Source organism: Labrus mixtus, chromosome 13, assembly GCF_963584025.1.
Source record: "Labrus mixtus chromosome 13, fLabMix1.1, whole genome shotgun sequence".
In the NCBI taxonomy this organism is placed as follows: domain Eukaryota; kingdom Metazoa; phylum Chordata; class Actinopteri; order Labriformes; family Labridae; genus Labrus; species Labrus mixtus.
This window is the reverse complement of record NC_083624.1, coordinates 1,616,820-1,638,570: the sequence shown is the minus strand read 5'-3', so window position 1 is coordinate 1,638,570 and position 21,751 is coordinate 1,616,820. Positions and strand designations below refer to the sequence as shown.

Below are 21,751 nucleotides of genomic sequence, written 5' to 3'. Positions count from 1 at the left end.
ATTCTTAGATTTATCTGTTTTTCCCATATATTATAAATCTGACATAAGAGCCTGTTTGATGATTGCTTTAGTGACCTTTGTGATTCTGAGGTGCCAACGTGATCAGCATTGACCAAGACAGTTTGTATGGCCAGTTAGAGGACCCCTTCCTCTATCAGCATATATGGAATGACTATTGTCCAATCAAATCCCTTGGTCAGAAGTAACTGTTATAATTTGTAATTTAAAAGAAATTAGTGTCTTATTGTAACTTCATGAAATCGCAATCACAGCAAAGAAACAACATAAATCTGGAAATACACCAAACACTTTCCATTCAATTATTCTATCTATTGTTTTAGAGTAAACTAAAATAAAAAAAAACATTCTCCGTGGAAAGAAAAAATGTAATTTGAAAAAATTCCAACATAAAAACCACCAGACGATATGAAGTCTAATGGAGGCAAAGAAGAGAATGCTTTAGAGGGCCTACCTGTATCATGGACATGTTGCTGAGGTCCAGTCTGAACAGGAAGTTTCTGGAAAGAGAAAAGAATGCAAGGAGATGTATGAGAGTGGGCACAATGTGACTAGCAAGATAATCTAGTTTATAAATGCAAATTAGGGTGTCAGATAAGGGGCAAACACTTGCTTTAAACCTCAAAGAAAAGACGTTAAAAATAAAACAGTGACCGTCCATTTGTCTTTTTTTTTTTATCTTGATGTACGATTGAGTGGTTAGGAAACTAATAGTCAGAGGTGGGCACAGTTCATAAACATTTTAACTTTGTTAACTCTTAATGCGTTTAAGTTGTTAATCAGCTTTTTGTGAAGTCAATCCAGTTCTTAAGCGGTCATGGTGACTTAGTAAACTCTAATTCGAGGGTAAAAAAATGAATCAATTGAAAATCTAGACACTTGTTTTTGGATGTATCGCCACTGTCTTCACTCTGGCGATGCTCCAGAAGAATGTGACTTCAGGGAGGTCAAAAATCCTTTCACAATAAAAGCGCCCTGGGCGGAAACTGATATTTTGGCCTCGGCTCTTTCTCAGGTTGTCCGTGATCCATCTTACCATGTAAGAGCAACTTTTGGAGGTTAAAGGAAACTTAATTTAACAAAAGTTAAAGGTTTTGATAATCTTTTTCAAATCAATGTACACATCAAAAATGAAAAAAACTTATGGCACTGATAATAAGCGATTAAGGGGTTAACAGAGAAGTGTCCAGCTCTGCTTGTAGCTCATGTATATATTTATATGTTTAGAAGTTTAACTGTTTTAGGCACACAAGAACATGCAGACACACATATTAGCACACACACATTTTTATGGCATGACATTTTTTCTTCCGAATCCCTCCTTTCTGCCAAATCCAGAGCTTGACTCAGTCCAACGAGGCCTCCGCAGAGCACTTAAGACGCATCATTATCCGTAAACCGCACAGTAAGAGTGAGTCAGAGAGGGTATCACGTTCTCAGTAATGTGCACCTCGGGGTGAAAAGCTGAGTGGATTTACAGTTTCTTACCTGGCACCCACAATAAGCTCATTCCTAGTCAGGTCAAGGGTGAGCTGGGAATAGTCTCTCACGCCGGGGTGGGAGAAAGAGGAGATCCACGGACTGAGAGCTGAGAGAAAAAAAAGAAAAGAGAAGGGGAGAGGGTTAGAAGAAGCTAAATCATGTCAAAGTTCAGGAGATAAAAGCAGTGACATTTACCAGTAGCGGACATAAAACACAGTAAAGGCTACTAATGCACATTAATGTGTCCAATGTTTGGTGTTTTAAGGTTGTGTATAGATGTTTCTTTGGGTTGTAAATTTGATGACTTGTTGATAGGCTGGAAATGAATCAACAGTATTTTTTTTTTGTGCAGTCATTAGCGCTGTTGCCTCACAAATCGAATCGTCGTCGGACAGGAGCCTCTGTGAGTTTGCATGTTCTCCCTGTGCACGTGTGGGTTCTCTCCGGGTACTCTGTCTTCCTCCCACAGTCCAAAGACATGCTTGTTAGGTTAATTGGTGACTCTACATTGCCCGTAGGTGTGAATGTGAGTGTGGCTGGTCTCTATATGTCAGCCCTGTGATTGACTGGCAAACAGTCCAGGTTGTAACCCCGCCTCTCGCCCAATGACAGCTGGGATCGGCTCCAGGCCCCACGACTCCGAACAACGGTATAGATAATGGATGGATGTATGACTGTATATTTAGTTAGCCTATTTAATTTTGGATGTTGCTCTTTTGGTCAAACAACGGTAACTCAACTCTCCAACAAATCATGATGTTATTTTCCATTCCCAACCCTTGAAGACGTTTATAGAGTACAAAGTATCATAAAAAAAAAATACACCAATCAAGTTCAAGAAAAGCATGATAATAGCTGCAGCTGTAAAAGTAGACCATGCAGTGAGCCGAGCAGGGAAGCATCCTGCGCTGTGATGGCGTCTCCTGCAGAGAGGGACAAAGCTGTCCACTCCACATCACAGGCAACAATCCTGATACAACCTGACAGAGGCACAAACACACTCTATGTGCTGAACAATCCTTAAACCTCGGCGCTGTTTGAATCTGGCTTTAACAAATCAAAAAATTCAAAGCAGCGGAGCGGAGGGGCCGCCTGGTGAGGCTTTTAATGTCACTTTAAAAGTGCAGGAAAAGAGCATTCTCCCTTCAATCTTGGAGTGACCAAAAGCACAAACCTTTAAATGGATTTCACCTAGTGGGAGGTTTTGCGCAGCATAAAGGGATTTCCCATATTTCCCATGCTGTACACAGTATGACAGCGGCTCATGGGACTTTGAATTCCCTTAACCAATTTGAAAAGCCGTGTTAAACGGCTTTAAGCTTTTCCACAAAGCAGCGTCTGTGAAGCTACTTGTAAAGCGAAGCATGCAAGCTAAAGAAAAAATGACTTCACACTGTAAGAAGTTTAACTACAGCCAAGCTGCAACACAGATGATGATACTCAAGAACAGTAGTTTTTATAGAAATAAAAAGATCAAAATGACAATCAAGACACAACAGAATTGCTTAATAACATGCACTAAAACATGCCAGTAAGCAACCTAGTCATGCATAAAGTTTGTTTTTGTTCAGAGGTCAAAATGACTACCAATAAAAACAACAATATCATTTATATAGGTGTAAAACTATGCAGAATTTACCAAAATGTTCAACTTCATGTTCCCTGTGTGCATGTTCCATATAACTTTCGATGTTCAGACTACAACTAACAACTGCAGCTCTGTTTTGGCTCCTCAAATCTTTTATTTCATTTTGCACTGTGTGGCTATCCTTCCTCTTTGCTGCTGCATCACTGTACATTTCTCGATTGTGGGAGAATCTTATCTCATCTTTTTAGGGTGGTGGTCCGATTTAAAAACATTTGACCACAGTGTTAACGCCTCTGAAAGCTTCATTAAACATTGATAACCTTATACCTTCTTATTCTTTAAACATCAAAGCAGCCTGTATGAGCTGGAGGCTACAGGTGCAGGACTACATTAAAGTGTTGGAAGAAGTCACAGCGAACAGTGAAACAACTCTGCATCACACAAGAGGGGGTGGGGGTGGGGATTGATGGGGCCCATATGGCTCTGTCGTCTGCACACATAACCACAGATATGAGTGATAATAAGAAAGCAGGCTGCAGATACACTACAGTATGCTGCTCTTCATTTAAGATACGCACACATACAAACACTCAGAGACACACACATACTGTAATTAAGGGTGCCAGCACTGACAGGGGACCTCAGTGAAATGAGAGTTATCTGCCACATCTGTTTTGGCCAGATGTTGATTAGGATGGGATATTTTTCACTGATCTGCTGTGGGACTGAACTTGAATCAAGGTTTTTAGTAATGAGTTGAGAATGACTCATCATTTTTCTAATTAAATGAATATTCAGAAGAGTTCTCTTATTACAATTATTTTATCTTTATTTTTTTGGGGGGGCTTTTTATGCCTCTATTTTAGTGACAGGACAGAGGATAGAGTCAGAAACTAGGGAGAAAGAGAGTAGTGAAGGACATGCGGGAAAGGTGTCACAGGTCGGATTTGAACCCGGGGTAAACCCTTCTCGAAGTCTAAGCCTCTGAACATTGGGCCGCACGACTAACCGTTGTGCTGCAAAGCTCCCTTTTTGCAGTGGATGTTTATAACTCATCTGTTTGGATTTTATGACAGATCTCAGTTATTCATCATTAGGGGCATGACTGATATTGTCGCTGTTTGTCAGGAGACTGAAGGCCCACCTCAGCTCCAGTTCTTTGCCAGCGTCTGGGTTGAAAGAAAGTTAGGTTGAGATAGCATTTTCAATATGGCCACCACCAATGTTGGGCTTCAGAAACCAATGGGGGATATCACAGAGACTATGTCCATGTTTTAAACAGTCTTTGGTTAGGGTTAGGGTCCATGGAACAGATCAGAACAATGAGTACGTCAACAAAACATTCCCAACAGATCCTTTTTAAACACCTGGGAACATAAGTTAAGGGTCCATATTGAACACCCTAAACTGAGGAACTATTCTAATGGCTGTTGTTTGCATTGAAAGCCTCTGTTGGACGAACTTACTAAATACTTTGGCATGTTAAAGTTCTCTGATGGTTTTCTTATTTGTTGTTGTATGAACACGTAACTTTCACAGCACATTCATTAAGATTTCTCTGTGGAAATACTCCATCTCTTACACCTGTAAGTCCCAATTTCCCCATTCATATATAAGATCAAGTTGTGTCCGCCTCAAAATGATTTACAATCAATGTTTACCAACATCACATCATTGCATCCTCGTTGAATAAACGATTCAAACACAACAGGGTAAATTCACATTTCTATTCATAACAAAATGCTATTACTCTTTTCATTTACCCCATACTAATGCCACCACTAACAGCAATCCAAGGGCCAATTTTGAAGCCAGTTGCATTAATGGTTTTTAGATATGCACTGAGCAGACGGCATGCAGAGATTTCAATGTAGAAGTTCTGTGTGTAAAGCACAGATTCATGATTTCAACTAAGAGACAATAAGACGAACCTAGTCATGTTTGTATAATCAAAAGCTGATATTTCTTAACCAACAGCTGAGCCCTTAATGGAACTATAACCTGTGTAATAAAAGATGCATCCAGCGGCACAGAAAACAATCATGCAAGCGTATGATATTGCCCGAAGCAGCATCATCAAACATGTTTAACTACAAGAACAACAGCTTTGGTCTCATTAAACACAGAAAAAGAAAAAAACATGAACCAGGTACAGCAACTGTTATTATCAAGCAGCATGATCAGGCAAGTAATGTAACCTTTAAAAAATAATTACAGAGTGTGATTTATCCCTGTACACACAGGATAACCTCAACACACATCATAAATCACTGAACATCCCAGTGTTATTCTAATAGCTACACAAATACTACAAAAAGCTCTTTCTTATACACTCTATAAATATTTATATTACACATATGCACAGAGATCACATTGGAGCATGCCTCTATGTGTTGACTATCTTTGACACAGAGGGTGGGTGTAGAAACTGTACAAGGCCGATGCGAGGAGGTGAGGAGGACAATCTGCACATAACTCTCAGATTAATGTCTGCAGAGGACAAAGAGTGAGGGTCAGCGGGGAGCAGAGGGGAATGTGGGCCATCTTTAGCCTCACTATCTTATGTAAACAGACCTTAAGTTAATTTAAAGGGTCCAACAGGATCACGGGTTTGCACAAAGCCTGTGCATGTGTGAACAGAAGGTTTATGTGTGTGTGTGCATAATGCCCCTGTAAATGTTAACACCATTCAAACACACATAATTACAGTTCTCTGGATGAGTCCTATAAACACGGACTGCATTGACATGCACAGCAACGCCTCATTAACATCCTAAAGATTATTGGTACACTGACGCTAAGAGTTTGAAATGTTAAAGACCTAACAGCTTACGGTTTCAGCATCATGAAACACAACCTTTACAAAAAAAACTACCAGACAATTAGAGCTTAACATTGAATGTAGATTTACATTTCTTTGTTAGAGTTCATACAGATTCACTGTGAAATATCGCTAACACTGTCATATGTAACGATGACAAAACTGTTGAAAAGCCAAACTTTACAAAGCTGTTTTAATGTTACACTGCAGCAGTCCAAAGTGGGAACTGCAGCCAGAAGATTTTTGCAAACTATTTAGTGATTGCAAACAAAACAGAACAAAAAATGGGGAAAGTGCAGCTTTTGCTCGTTTTTCAAACATGTGTAAGTGATGATCTTAATATAGAGACTCTGCTCTGTGCAGCAAATCAGAGAGCCTCTTTGAACCGACAAGGCGTCTTTTCACAAAGACACAGCAACGCCACACTTCATCTGTTTATGCAGGGTTAAGCTGAGCACAGGTTTCATGTGTGTACTGTGTTTTTTTGGTTATGTCCACACACTGAAAATCACTCCCCAAAAAATACACCATCATTTAAAGCAAATTCATCACAACAGTTTGTGATTGTCATTATATAAAGCATCCAAACGGTTAGAAGAAATTGTGGTTTCAGAGCATTTCCCCACATAGCCAGGAAAAAGAATGCAGCAGTGTGAATGCCTTCCAGGAGAGACACACTACCATTATCCTTACATTTAACGATAATTGCACTTCGCCTCTCTCTTACGGCATCCTTTTTGCCCTAGATTTGAATAAAGCCATTTTAGAGCACATACAAGTGGTATACATAAGGAGTATTGAAGTAGCATGGTAGTGGTTGGTCGACAACTCTCTGAAGGATGTACTTCATTCAAGCAAACCCTGCATTATGCTTATAAAACTATATGCAAATGCATGTTATATTTGATATTACATGCATGCAAAAGGGCTCTTTAGTTTTTAATAACATGAATATTTCAATATGCAAGTATTTATAAGAATAGAGTTGCTGAATTGTGTGCAGGCATGCTCCTGATTATAGCTACGATAGGCTACTGGCTGTCTTCGGTACAAGCTACTATACCAGTAGTACATACTGATTTGGCAAAAATTCAGTATGCAGTATGCTGTACATGAACAAATGCAAAATCTGCAGTATGCCAAAAATACTCCAATGTGTACTGATTGTAGAAAAATTCACAGTATGCATCAGACCAGTCTTTCTCATGTATAGTTTCCCACAATGCAAAGCGCCAGGTCACTGGTCTAAATGATGGACAGCAGCGGCCATCCTAAGAGGGGAAATCATCACAGTCAGACCAACACACACATACACACACACTAGGATATCAACAATTATCTTTTTTGATCAAAATCCTGAAAATCAATATAAATCACTTGTCAGCGTTCTTTTTCAGATCGTAACTGGATGCTGCTGTAGCTGCGTTTGCTGTCAACTGGGCTGTTGTTTCCTTCCGCATTCCCAGACCAGCTTAGTCTGTCATACTGTAGACTGCTTGTCTATATACGTCTTGCAACTGTCCACATCACCTTTCCACAGACTTAAGTTAGCAGACAAGACAGACACAAAGAACAGATAGGTAGAAATATAACTTCAATGTAGAAGTTACAACAACACCACCCACCATGTAATGAACACATCTTAAACAGGATCTGTCCCACGATAAGAGTTAATATCCGGACTGGTTGTATGGAAAGTCACTGTCACAGACATGTGATACATTGATAACAGAGGACTAATTAAATAGTTCTGTCATGCATGCTCCATTATGTCTGTGTGTGTGTGTGTTATAAATATACATGAGAAAGTTATCCTGTATTTTTCTCCATCTCTTCCAAAGTCACATCCTGGTACTAAAGGAAGAAGAAGGTAAAGGTGAAGCAATTATACAACAGGATAAATAATGTGTGACAGGGTAAAATACAGCACTTATCAAACCAAACTTAAGCCCCACCTCCAACATTTTATACCGACATTAACCTGTAAAACATCCAGAAATAGAAAACAGTATCATTTAGACAAGTGACAGACTGTTAAAGTGACTTATTCTCCCAATAAAATCAGCCCATTAAAACAGAGCATATGACATGAACCATAAAATAAGAATGTGCACTGGAAGAACAGATAACAGGAGAATTATTCCCAGAGAGGCATTATGCAGCTAACAGTAAAAACAGGAGCTGTTAGCGTTCACTTCAGACTTTAATGTGGACGATAAATTTGGAAATTGGAAGCATTACGTCCACATAAACATTTCCCCACATCATGAATATCTCCTGAAAAGCTTGTAAAAAAATGCCTAGATTTGATTGATGCAGGAGGTCTGGTGAACCCGGAGCTTGTTTACACTCCTACAGAGGCCTTCCTGACAGTGAGGGGTCTTTCTCTAACTGACATTTATCCTCCTGCTTACAAGTGGTTTTATTTGTGCTTCTCACTCCTTCCCCTCATAACTGTCTGGTCGGGCGGTGGGGCAAAGAAGCGACAATAAAGCAGTCTGAATATGAAAGCCCCCCTCCCTCATGGTTGACTCACAGGGGCCCCGAGCCGGACTTGATGAACGATTATTGCCTTCTTTTTTTTTCCCTCTCTGCAATCGGCGGGCAGACGGATTAATGTATTAGCCCGTGGCTGCCAGGGGGATGAGGAGACGGATGAGGACAGTGGCTAAGACATTCAGCTCACATAAATCATAACCTTTCTATCTCCTTCCATCCGAGAGTTTTTAAACAGTCAGTTTCTTCCCACACAACCAGCATGCGGGCAGAAAGAAGTGGCACCCCTACTGATCCGAGTTGCTATTAGGCTATTTGGATGAGGAGCAGTCAAAATCTGGAAAAAGCCAAGGAGCGAAAGTACAACATATTGTTGGTCCTAACAAAATCTGTGTCTGCACAAACAAAAAACACACGCAGAGAACCACACAGCATGTGCTCAGTCTGATCCGTTTATCGCTTAAAACCTGATGGAATGTGAGATTCCCTCAAAATGGAGCCCGAATAAAGATAAAGATCCAAGACACCTCCATCTAATCCCTCCAAATTTGGGCCGCCAGGGTCTTCTGCTGTTGGCACATCAAATCGTGTCCATCTCTGAGTCATGAAGATGCGGCCAACCAATACGATAATGCTGTAGTGCCAAATCTAATATAGAGGTGTTTTTATTCTGAATAGTGCAAATTTCACAGACGTACCATCATCCAGACTTAATAGGTCATTTTGAGACCAGATGTGTTGGGATTCAGAATTTAAAGGGGCAAAGTAAACTGAAAACCGAGCATACAAACATACATAAACATATGAACTCAGGGAACACTTTGTAGCATCATGATGAGGCAAACAAAGCGACAGAGCTGTTATACAGGTGTTTGTAGCCAACGGCTCCAGGGTTTGCATTGCTAATCGGTTAGCAATTGTGTAATCCATCGGCTATCCATCCAGTGATGGACAACTGTCAGGGGCTTCTGGTACACTTGGTGATCAGCGATAAAGGACTTGTCAACAAGACCCTCTTTTTGTAGACCCAGACTTTATTCAAAGTCTGACAAGCAACTTGAGAAGTGAGAAAGGAACTGTTGTGAGAAAAATAATAAAAAGGTTTCTGCTGATGGTTTGCAGGATTGTCGTCATGCATTGCTTTGTACCTCTTTTGTTATGCTATGGACTGTTTTACTGTATTCAGTCAAAGCCTGCAAATACTATCAGACGATGCTACTTGGAACCCTAACCCTGACCCTAACCCTAAATCCAGCCCTGTGCCGACTGATTAAACAGTTTTAAGCAAAAAAAAAGTAGAAAAAAGTTTGGTCAGGTAGAATCTCTACCACTTTGGTTTGGTCCAAAACGAACTAACTGGTCCACAACTGGTCTGATTTACAGTATATTTCAATGCAGACCCCCATGAACCCTTGACTTTCACTTTTGCGTCATCGTGAGGTTCACATCTGGAGTTTTTAGTTACATATCTCGGCCAGTAATTGATGTACTGCCATAAAACTGGCAAATTTCCATTCCTCCAGAGTAAACACATCTTTTCATTTACATTTTCATCAAGTGATAAAGTAAGATGGTAAATATTATTCCTTCTTAGCAACATTATGTTTGTATTCAGAGACATCAGCATGTTGGTGATGGATCAGGTGCTTGTAGTCTGATTAAACAGTCCAGCTCTGGTCCTCTTGATACATCATGGGCAGATTGGTCTTGTGATCTGACCACAGATCAGCAACGTTTTAGCGCTAGACTATAAAGGGAAAACATAAGTTGGTTCATTTTTTGGAACCACGCTATAAACATGTTTATTACTGCTGTAAAAATGGGCCGTTCAGAATGGATGTGTTTGTGACTTCCGGGGCTTTTGCAGCCAGCCTCAAGTGGACACTGAAGGAACTGCAGGTTGTTGCACCTCCCCATTCGCTTCATCTTACAACACTGGAGGTTGACACTTATAGAAAATGAGCAGCTGCATCAACTAAGGGATCAATTATAAAAACTGACAAAAGACAGTGAAAGATTGGACTTCTAATTGTATTCCTATCAACAGGGTTATTTGATTTTTTTTTTTACATGTTATAGCCGGGAAACACAAATTGGACACTGAACATTTTTATTGAACATGCTTGCATTTAAATAATTTTCATAGGAGTTGTAGGCTTTGACTGTTGCAGCGATACATATTTACATGAACCTAAAAAGCTTAAGACAAGCAGGGACTGAAATGGGTAAGAGTAAGATCGAGTTCAAAATTTAGAGCACTAAGCACCAATTAAGGCACTTTGGATGAAAGGGATTAAAACAAGCGCGAGTCAGTGAGCGATGGTGAGGAAATGGTAGAAAATCTCAGCCTTTGAGTGGCAGAAATTGTACGAATGCACAACAAACTGTCAGAGACCGAAGCTTACATGACCTTTAAACTAAATGGTGTATTTTTTCCTTAACTTGCATTTCTCCACTTTGGCCTTTTTGTTTTCTTAGTCTGACAGCAGAAGTTCACCCAATAACACTGTGCACAGTGTGATATTTTGTATCATTAACATTTTAATCAGGCATGTAGTTGATTTCTTTCCTCGGGCGCTGCACTGTTTAATGAGCTATGAATGACACATGTTGTACTAAAGGTAGCTGTCTATCATCGCCCTTCCTTCAGGGGAGAAACATAGATAAACAATGTCTCACTAATGGGAATAAACTAGCTAGAAAAAGGCAATATTAGAAATGGTTTTCTTCAGGGCAAAGTGGTCTATAAAATGATGTTAAAAAAACAGGTCACATGGAGACGGGCTGCTTTTGGCAAACGATTTTGTCAATGAAGGATTTCCTCCAGTGTCAATTATAACACACACACACACAATATGAGTGCATTGAGAATGGTGGCACAGAAATGAATCTAGGTACACATTCACACACTCACACAATCCTTCAAGCTACACATTCAATATTCACTCAATGTAAGCACAATTTTCTGAGAGTAAAGCCATAAAATCCAGCATAAATGCAACATTTCTCTACATTTCACATTATTGTTTAGTTCTCAGGGAGAAAAACTTTTCCTGCAGCACCAGATCTTCTTACATCACAGCCTTATCTGGTAAAAATCCAACACAATATGCTTTATTTGGTCTTCCTCATATCACTCTCCCTCACTCCAGTCTCCACTCCAATCTTCCTTGTCACGTTCCTCCCTATCTCTCCTCTCCTAACTTCAGATTTTCACTATGGCCGACTCACAGGAGGTTGATAGTCTGAGAGAAGCACCAGTGGAGAACAACTCTCCCTCCATCCCTCCGTCCTCCCCTTCCTCCTTCTCCTCCCACTTGACTGAACTCAGATAGCAGGGTCCGCGGGTTACGTGCAGCTCTGGGAAAGAGCCTGGAGAGACTGGGGACTGAGCAGCCACAGGAGGAATGGAGCAAGGGCCAGGAGGCTAATAGCCTCTCACTCAGTTATGGGTAAAGTGTTCAGCTGCTTCTCACAAAACCAACAGAGAAGCAACATCAAAAGCTTCAACTGAGACAGAAAACTGACAGTAAAGTAAGCAATAATGTCTCCTAAAGAGTGTGACAAAAGAGCCACAAGTTATGGGGGATGTGTCATGGAAAATTCAGACATGATATTATATCCGTTGCATTAAGGTAAGACACAGCATGGGAAAGCTGTTAGAATTAGTGTCTCAATGTACACAGGATATTTTGGATTATAGTGCATTAAAAAATTACCATTTTCACTCCTGGAGAAGAGTAGTAAAAAAAAAAAAAAAAAAGGATTTCAAGCAGCTGCAACGGAATATTGAAACATTTCGGTGCAGGTTAAAGACTGTTTACGGCTATGTCTTGTTTATGGATCACTGCAAAGCTTCTACTTTAGATGAAAATTAAGTTCTTTGAATAAGGTTCATCATCAGCTCTCTTTTCAAGTTATTATACTTGTTCACAACCTGATAGATCCTTTAATGTTTCTCAGCATCATATTTCAGGTCAATTAAAGGATTCATGCCTCCTATATCATGCAGTCTGACAGGCTGTGAATATAACGTAAAGCTCTTCTTTTTTAGCTGCTTATGGCACCGATCAATATTGATGCCTCTTTATGACCTACAAAAGCAAATGAGAGCATCAGCGAGAAGCTGAATAATTCAATATGGTTCTTTTTTTACTGTCTCAAACCACTGCTGCAGGGTAGGTGCACGCTGCCGAGAAGGCCTTTTATCACATCTCCCATGGCAAAGATACTTGATGAGTGATTGATCACTTACACATGATGTACAGGAAAAATTCAGCAATGACCGCTTTGGACACAGGGGTCGTCAACGTTGACACAAAACGAAAGTTCATCACATGAGCTTTACATTTATAGAATCATATTCTGTATTTTAAATGTTCTGCCTGAATATTAACACCATACATAGTCTGTTGATTATTTGGGTCTTCTAAAAGTTTAAAGCAAGAGTTCAGTAGTATTTTTGAAGTGGGGTTGTATGGAGTACTTGTCCATGGTAAGTATAATAGCCACAGGAGAGACGGGCCAGAGTGCAGGCACGGAAGCTTGGCTATACAGCTCTGCAGACGGGGTTGTTTGCTCCATGTAATTTAGCTAATTTTAAGAAAAAATTATCTTACTGCATCCCATAAAATATGCAAGTAAACATCTGTCACCTTGTAGTCACAAGTAATGACGTAGTATCAGAGTGCTTTTCTTTGAAAGCAGGGAGCTAGGCAGGGATGTTGCATATTTTGATTAGCGTTTATTGTAGCCTAAAGTGCTGAATGTGATTAAATTGAAGCACGAAGCAAGTAGTGACCCGCAACTGCTAGCTAGCTCGTTAGTCCTGGACCTCATTGAGGAGGGAATGAACAAATTCAAGGCATCATTTAATTGGAAACAGACTAGACAGCAACCCTCAGTGCAGTCACAGTCATTGGATCTTGTTTGAGGTTTTCCAGGAAATGACTGTTGTTGAATATCTTTCAGAATAACTTCAAAACAGCGTCCTCCACTGTTGGCCAACTGGTAAAATAATGAATACAGTAGTCTCTATATGCAACAATGCAAAATGCTTATGCAATAAAAATTCATGGGGACCTTATTAGTCCAGCAGATATGTGAAATATATGTATATGGGAATATGTCAGATTGTTTGGGTAGACAGACAATTATGGAGTTTTGTAGTTTTCATTTCGCAACTCTGAAATGTTTTATGCTTCTCTTTGGATAACAGAGATACTGCAGAAGATATTAGGATTGAGAAGAGTTATTTGAAATGATAAAAGAAGTCTGTAAAAAAATGGGCCGGGAAAGACTTAATATTCTCTGCCCTTTTTAACCTGGTGCCTTACTTGTACATGTTGGCATTCAGTTCCGCATAAGCCATTCTGAGGCGATGCTATCATGTCTGACAGCTTCAATTTTTGCCGAAAAGTACCTCTTAGGAAAACATAAGGACGACATGTACTATTACCATCGCATTTACACAATGAGGCTCATGTCTGAAAGGTGCTATCGAAGGGGATAGGAGACAGCAAGGACACAGAAAAGCTAAGAGAACAATTTTCCTGCTGCTTCTCTTCTCTTCAGTTAAAGTGGCAATAAAGCCCTTAAATGTTTTTTATTCTGCGATTCTCTTTGCTATCTCTGGGGCCTGCATCAGATATCCTGACATGCCATCAGTGGGTGATAGGAGCCGAGTTTAGAATGCTGCCGGGGCCAGACTTTCAGCCGCCTGATTGATGGCTGCAAACACACTCCCGCTCTGATAGCACCACTCCAATTAAACCCACGTCTGTAATCATGAACGAGGAGGGAAACAGAGACATGTGGCAAAGTGGGACAAGAATGTTAAATGAGAAACAAGATCAAAAATTCATGGTGAATACTTTTTCTTGTGAGTCACATTTATGTCTTTACAGGGGAATCACTCTCCCCAATACTCAAGAGCCCTTCAGATGGCAACACGGCGGCTAAACGACAGCACCATTACCAAAACGATGAGAGAGATAGAAGGACCATTTCAAAGTGTACAATACATTTTTCTGCCAATTATAGAGTAAAGCGGAGCAGATTGAGGGAGAAAAGGTGATGGAAGGTGGTAAAGAAAGCTAGTATAAGAGGAGGAACATGGAGAGGAGAGTGGGATTGAATGAGAGAGCGGGGACAAGATGGACAGCAGCAGGAAAAGGTGTAATATAGAGAAACTAAAATGGCTTTTAGAAAAGTCACTTAACTTTTCAATGACATGATGACCTTCCAGTAACTTGAGTGATGATGACAGGGGACTTTTCCTGCTTTATGTGACATTTGTTCAGTGGATTTTTCTATAATTGCATGTGCGATTTCCATACAGAATAGTGCTCATAATCTGAATTTAGTTTTACAGTTTTGTGGTCTTGCAGTAGCTCAGTTCTGAATAAAATCTGTGAAGTTTGTGTTCTGATGATGGGCCTCTTTAATCGTGTCATCCCAAAACAACGAGGGATAGTAGATGACGTCATTGGCAAAGATCACAGACTGTTAATCCAAGCAGTGACATTGCTTGTTGCTTATGTAGAGGATAGAGATGGGGAAAAAGTAGATTTGTGTAATAATCGAGAGTCTTATCTCTTCTAGATTTTAAATAGATTCATAGCTTCCAAAAATATATATTTTTTGGCTAATCACTTACTCACTGCTAAGTGCTAAGGCTAGCTCTTTAACTCAGTAGAATGCCAAATGGAGCAGCAAGAAATTCAGCCAGTCTCACAGATGACTGCAGTAGATCCTGAAGTATGTACTAATTCAAAAATAGACTTTGAATCATGAATCATTTTGAATCTGAAATAGATTCTGAATCGAATCATGACCCCAAGAATCGAAAACGAATCGTGAGACACCCAAAGATTCCCAACCCTAGTAGAGGACATCAAAATGCCAAAAATAGAACATAAAAAGGCAGGTGAGTAAAATGTTTAACAAGCTTGTTTAAGGTTAGCAAGCTACTTCGTCAAATGCTGTGTACCTCAAGCTAACATTAGCTTCTCCTTGCAGGCAGCTGCTTAGTAGCAGGAGTTGAGTAAATCTGTTTTCATAGTGACATTAGTTAAATCTGCTTTACCATGATGATGTGAATGATGTTGTCAGTCGTTTTTTGATCTCTAGGTCTGTATGACTGCAAGTCTGATTTCAATGCGCTAAAATCTTAGAAAACTGTAGTCAATTTGAAAATGTCAAGTTTAACAGTGACCACACGTTTAAAATTGATTTGATGTAATTTGGGTTCTAATAATTGACTGCTATTTTTTCGTAATCCTCAAAAAGCTGCATTGATATTAATGGTTAGCTTTGTAAGTACACTAATCACTTCATTTGTTCTGTGCCTTGGCTAATGTTATCTACAGCTGGCAGGCAGCTGCTATGTATTACTAATTCAATAAAAAATTAGAGGAATCTGCTTTACTGTATCATTTATGCTCAACACTTTTTTAATACAGAGATGCTTTTGTAGTATGCTTTTTGTATGCATTGGATAAGTTCATTGACTAAAACTGATAGCACGTATTTTCGTTTCATACTTGTATCATTTAATTCCATTTTATTTTAGTGATATTTTTTCTATTGTTGTTTTAGTTCAAAGCGCTGAGGACCTGCTACAGACAAAGAAGTCCCCTTTAGGCCCCAATCAAAATTCCCCTGTGCCTCTGTTGGATAAAACAAGAAAAGGAAATAGCCCAGAGAGGGTATAGAAGCAAACCGAAAAAAAACATTTCCAAGGAATTGAGCAGGAAATGAGCGGTGACTCAAGTTGTTTCTATCTCTCTCTTCAGATTGGTTTGAGCCGAGCAGATGACAACGGCAATGTATCCGTCTCATCCATCAGACGACTTCTAATCTTCTGTGTGAAGGAGGTAAGGGGCCAAAGGTCTTATCAGCAACCATTACTCTCCTACACACTCCCTTATGAAATATCTTGTTGCCTTGATGGATATTGCTTCACTGAGTGTGGTAGAAGGTGCAGAGTTTATCTGTTTCTCTTTACCAGACTGGCCCTTTACACGCACTCCAGTTCAAACCAGTTTCCCGAGCCTCACAACAAAACCAACAACTGACTCCATAAATTCCAAAATAAAAGGCTCCATATCTAGTTTCAGAGAGTTCCACTCGATGCCCTCATGTCAGGCTGTTATCAGACCCACACCACAGTCTGAATGCTGGGAGCCAGTATCATCCGTCTAAATCATGATCTGGCGGCTCGTACAGTGTGTGCCTGTAGGAGGAGGTTACGTGACTCAGATGTTGTTTTCCTGCGCTGCATCGGTGGCGTGGCTGACAGCAGAACATACAAACATACAGTCTGCAGTGTTTACGGTGTGTTCAGGAAGATTGGAAAAAAAGGTTATGCCGTCAAGGCCAAAGTAAAGCTGATGGAGAGGTTTTAGACTCAACATGGAGGAAGTTTGATCTGTTTATGAAACCTATCTCTGCTTTCTACTTCAGTATTTACACCCTGTCAGGTCTTTACACAGAATGTATCTAATGTTGGAAACTATTGGATGGGGGAAATCCTGGTTGTGACCTATTTTAATCCAAACTGATTTGTGTTAGTTAAGGTTACTGAAAGATAATTAAATCCATATTTAAAGTTATAGACCCTCCGGTTCCCAACCCAAGTCCCTACGGACTGAGCAACTGCCGCCCCGTCAAATTCATGTCTTCCTTAAATCAATGTAAAAATGACAGTGTGATACTGGTAAGAGAGATTACATGTAATAATGAAAGCACATAAAATTCTCCTGATTCTGCAGCTGCCCCTTTGAATAGTCAATTAACTCATCTTCAGCTGATACAGGCAGCTATTTAGGGCAAAAAGCTCTAAGAAAAAAAATGCAAACACCTGCCCACCACCAAATACCACAGTGGTGATAAGTGAAGCATTAAAAAGCCAGACAGTTTCCACAGGAGTTAGAGACCAAGAAGAGAGCTACATGAATAATGGACTAACAATATATATCAGTTAGAGATTATGTAAGTCTGTACCTACACTGTGTCAAAATGAGCAACTGTTTGCGAACAAGCATGCCATTTCAACTTGAAATGCAACGATGGCAATATATTCTGTTTGCAATTTTTTTCTCCTGCCCACAGGTGGCCATAAACTTCAGAACCGTCAGCTGTAAACATCCATCCAAAGGAGTTTGCCATTTAAGTTCCACCATTTAATCAAACTCCTAGAAAAGACACAGCGTTCATGGTCTTTTTTAAAGACTTCTGAAAGATTGCGTAGCAGTGAAAGATGTATCTTTGTCTGAACATATGACAAAAAAGGTGAGTGGAAATGTGCCAAAGCCCACATGCTTAAAGCTAGAGGAAGAAGCTGGGTGTTTATGCTGATTGGAAGCTCATGTTGAGGGTCCTACTGAGGGTTCAGAGGACGACTCATCCTTTCTCTTTGCTCCGACATGCACTGCCAGGATTAAATCTCACTGCATCACATACAGAGACACAAACAACCACACAAAAACTCCACTTAAACAGGCAGTCAGACGTAGACCACATGCAAACAAAAGGTGTCATTAAAAAGGCACACACATATTTAACTGCATGTGTACTTTGGTGCACACTTTGCATGCTCCCTGCTCTCCTCCAGGTGACTTAGGTAGCGCCTCAACAAGCTTCTATAAAACGCTCATCAATCACCGAGGCTAATCTCAGGTTCTTGCTGACACTTTCATTGTGCAGGCCTTTTCTATACGACTGCCTCCACATAATGCTCCTCTCTGCCTGCTTTGACGGGGCCGGCAGCCATGCAGCTCGGTGCCAGGAGAGCCACTCTCAAGAGGCTCGCCTTTGAAGTGAAGCAGCGATGGAGCTCGGGCTAATCTGGACATCTGGAGGCCGGGCGGGTGCAACAGGACAGAGGCTTAAAGACTCGCCATATAGGTGACCCTCCCCTCAGTTTTTTATGCAGAAATGAAAAAAAGCGATTACACCATTTCTATAGGTTGAAGATCCGTTAGAAAGAACGTAAAACCGCTTTACACAGAGTCCAGTGTGAAGGACAAAATGGCACAGAGCTTTATGTGACACTTTTAGCCAGACTGAAGTCCTGCAACACGGCTGTTTTGGACCTCAAGCACAGAGGGGGACGTGGATGCTGCAGTTAAAAATCAAGAGAAAAGAAACAAAGACTTGAGGAAATGACTGCAATATGGCTTGGAGGAGGCAGAGAATACTTCTAATCACAAGAAAACCTTGTGGCAACCTCTTCAATTTTTGTGTTTCTGTCCCCGATCCCCACCAGCGATTTTGGCTCCTCCAATCTCGGTCACCGCTCTCGGCAGAGGGAACACAAACAACCCCATTCAAGAATAAACACAGCAATTTTGTGCGTGTTTACCTTTCATTCTGCCATATCTGTCTGCCATTCGGAGCCCCAAAACTGTTCTGTTCCATTTCACACTGTGAGGAAGACCTTGTTTCTCGACCCACTGTACAGATGAACGGGCCTGATAGAGAGCACCATTATCCCACACAATCATTTCTATCTTGTCCCCTCTTGCTTGCTGTTGTTCTTTTATAGCTGCATGCTGACCGGCCTCAATGCCAAGCTGTGAGGTTTTATTGCAGCCGGCGCAGGGATAGGTTTATGAATCCACTTTATTTTATTTGGACATGTATACTGCATTCTTCCATACATAGAAAATGAGTATAGAAGTGTGATGCATCATATCTAATGGTTTTAAAGTCTCTGGGGGGTGTATATACAGAAAACTGCCCCCTCCTTAAAGATACATGAAAGCAATAATTTGCTGCATTGAACCTCGTTTGTTAGCACACAAAGCAGCACAAACCGTTTCCTCGCCCGTATGAAGAGGTGATTAAAAAGATGTTTAAACCACACAAAGCATCAATCAGGGTTAAGGACAGATCCCAATCTCACTTCTTCAGACATTTCTGTGCGTCACTTATTTTTAAGGAGGTGTCCACACCTTCAACTATCTCATGAAATAGGTGCGTAGGATGACTAACTATCACTTGAAAAGAAAAAAACCCTGCTCACTACTCTGGCTAAGTATCATCGATTTATTAGTAAAAAATCACAAGGTTTTCGGTCCCTCTTAACCTTTGTCTCGTAAGGATCAGAGAGACCGAAGCGATTCGACTTTTTTCTAATAAACTGGTGATACTTAGCAAAAGTAGTGTGCAGGATTTTTTTCTTTTCATGTGTCACTTATTTGAAATGACATTCTGCTTCCATGACAATTATTAATGAACTACAACTTAAAAAAAGTTTTGTTGCAAAAATGTCTGTGCTTCAGAGTTTGAAATGTGAAGTGTGATACAAAAGTAAAGTTGCATTCCACTCGGCCTTCATCTGAGATTGCACGCAATACTTTTGATGGAGAAAACCTCCACTGATCTTTTTTCGAGCAAGAGTTCATTTCATCTCATAAGCATCCAAAGCCTGACACCAGAATCAAACATTAACGATAGAATAGTCGGACTGTTCAGAAATTTAAAGACCATTTTGATGAAATATCATGGGTACCAAAAATGTGGTTTAAACCTTAGTTATTACTTTCAAGATGCAGTACTTCATTATTTTCCATTAGATAACACTGTACTCGATTAAGTCATAGATTCGATCTATGAACTATAGCCTGTAAAAAACCTGGATGTATTTCTATGTGACATCATCCCTTTGATCCTGAAGAGGAGATTTTGGTAAATGGTAAATGAACATGAGCCTGCATAGCAACTTTCTGGAATTATGACTACTCAAAGAGCTTTTACACCAGGGATCACACCTACCCATCTACACATTCACACGTTGATGGTAGAGGTTGCTATGTAAAGTGACAATCAGGAGTAACTAATCCCATTCATACACATTAATACACCACTGACGAAGCAGAGGAGCCGGGGCTCGAACCCTAGCTGGTCATCTTGGTCATCTCTCAACAAGAGGGATTGAGAGACGACCAACTCTACCAACTGAGCCAAAGCTGAATGATGGTGGTCATTATCTCCAACCAACTTTTAAACTATTAATTAACGGACAAAGAGATGGAGCTAAGGTGGGCCTTCAGCCTCCTGGCGAACAGCTACAGTGCACCCACCTGTCAGCCGCACCCCGTATTATGCAAATGTATGCAAAAACAAAACATCATCCCCCTACAGTATGCACCAATACAGAAATTAGCTAGTTACACCAAAACAGTTTTTTGAACCAGGCAGAAAAATGTTTAATTCTGCTGTAAAAATACACAGTTAAAGTCAAACCATAAAGTCTTAACCCCTAATTCGGAGATAAACTGAAAGTGACTCAACCTGGAATGTCATCATTATCCATAATTAAATAAAACTGTGTTTTATGTGGTTGTATGTTGTGTGCACACGACCTCATAAAGCAGGGTAAAAGTTGATGGTAGCAGTCTTTTAACAAAAGACGATGCTGCAACAGAAATTCAAGGGTATTTATTTTACACTATGGCAGTGTTTTCTTTAGGGCTTTATCCGATTTGTTTCTTATCTAGTCTGACCTCTTTGCACTGATGTATCTGTGAGGCAGGGAAATCTAACATCATGTAAGACCCAATTTGTAACAAAACCCATAACATTATACTTGAGACCCTGATGTCCCTGCCGTGTGTCCTCTTAACCCTGTTAAAAATCTAACAAGGTCTTAACCAGTGTGCGTGTACATGACAGACTGTGGTGGCAGCAGTGCAGCAGGATGAAATCAACATCATTACTTAGAGCAGTGGGTCCCTGTGTCAATTTAATTAATTCTGACTTAAACTGAAACTGACTCTAAATGAAAGAAGAGGAGCTTCCAAAGAAATCAATATAAACAGCTGAACAGTTGACCTTTTACTTACACATATAGCTGTGAGGAAGAACTGTGCTCTGACAACAAAGCATGTCCTCTTACTTTATGGCAAGTCAAGTTAAATAAATCTAAATGTGAAAATAAGCCCCCATGGCCCAACATTAAAGAGGATAAGAGATTCATCTGATTCACTGGCAAGCTGTATGTAAATGCAGATAAAAAGCATGATAACGTGTTTGTTTAAAACAAGTTCAACTGTAGATGATGTCTGACCTTGTGTGGAAACCTTTGGATGTTCTTTCTTCGTGCACTCTGGTTGAGCCAGGGGGTCGAACAACGACGTAGTGGGGGTCGTGGGTACAGCAGAGTTCTGCGTGACGACACTCGGGAAAAAGAAGAAGAGAAGGAGGAAGAGGCCGGCCATAGACGAGGGTCTGGAGTCCTGCGAGGACGCTGTCATGGTGACGACCTCTCCTCTAGCTGCCGATGTGGGCCTCTGGGATACAGCTGCTGGAGAGAAGAGGCAAAACTTCAGCACCTCAAT

General features: G+C 40.4%; 1 protein-coding gene across 7 annotated transcripts in view; it reads right to left on the bottom strand.

Moving 5' to 3' along the window:
- Positions 1 to 21,751, bottom strand: part of sema5ba (sema domain, seven thrombospondin repeats (type 1 and type 1-like), transmembrane domain (TM) and short cytoplasmic domain, (semaphorin) 5Ba) — a 184,093-nt gene that overhangs the window by 88,027 nt on the left and 74,315 nt on the right. For 5 of the 7 annotated variants that reach the window (XM_061053111.1, XM_061053109.1, XM_061053107.1 and 2 more), the window contains 3 exons: positions 21,481 to 21,717; positions 1,507 to 1,606; positions 473 to 518 (listed from right to left, as the gene is read on the bottom strand). In XM_061053111.1, the coding sequence (XP_060909094.1) occupies positions 473 to 518; positions 1,507 to 1,606; positions 21,481 to 21,667 (333 nt within the window). In that variant the 5' untranslated portion in view covers positions 21,668 to 21,717. The remainder of the gene's footprint in view (positions 1 to 472; positions 519 to 1,506; positions 1,607 to 21,480; positions 21,718 to 21,751) is intronic. The other 2 variants (XM_061053108.1, XM_061053106.1) reach the window with 1 other exon arrangement.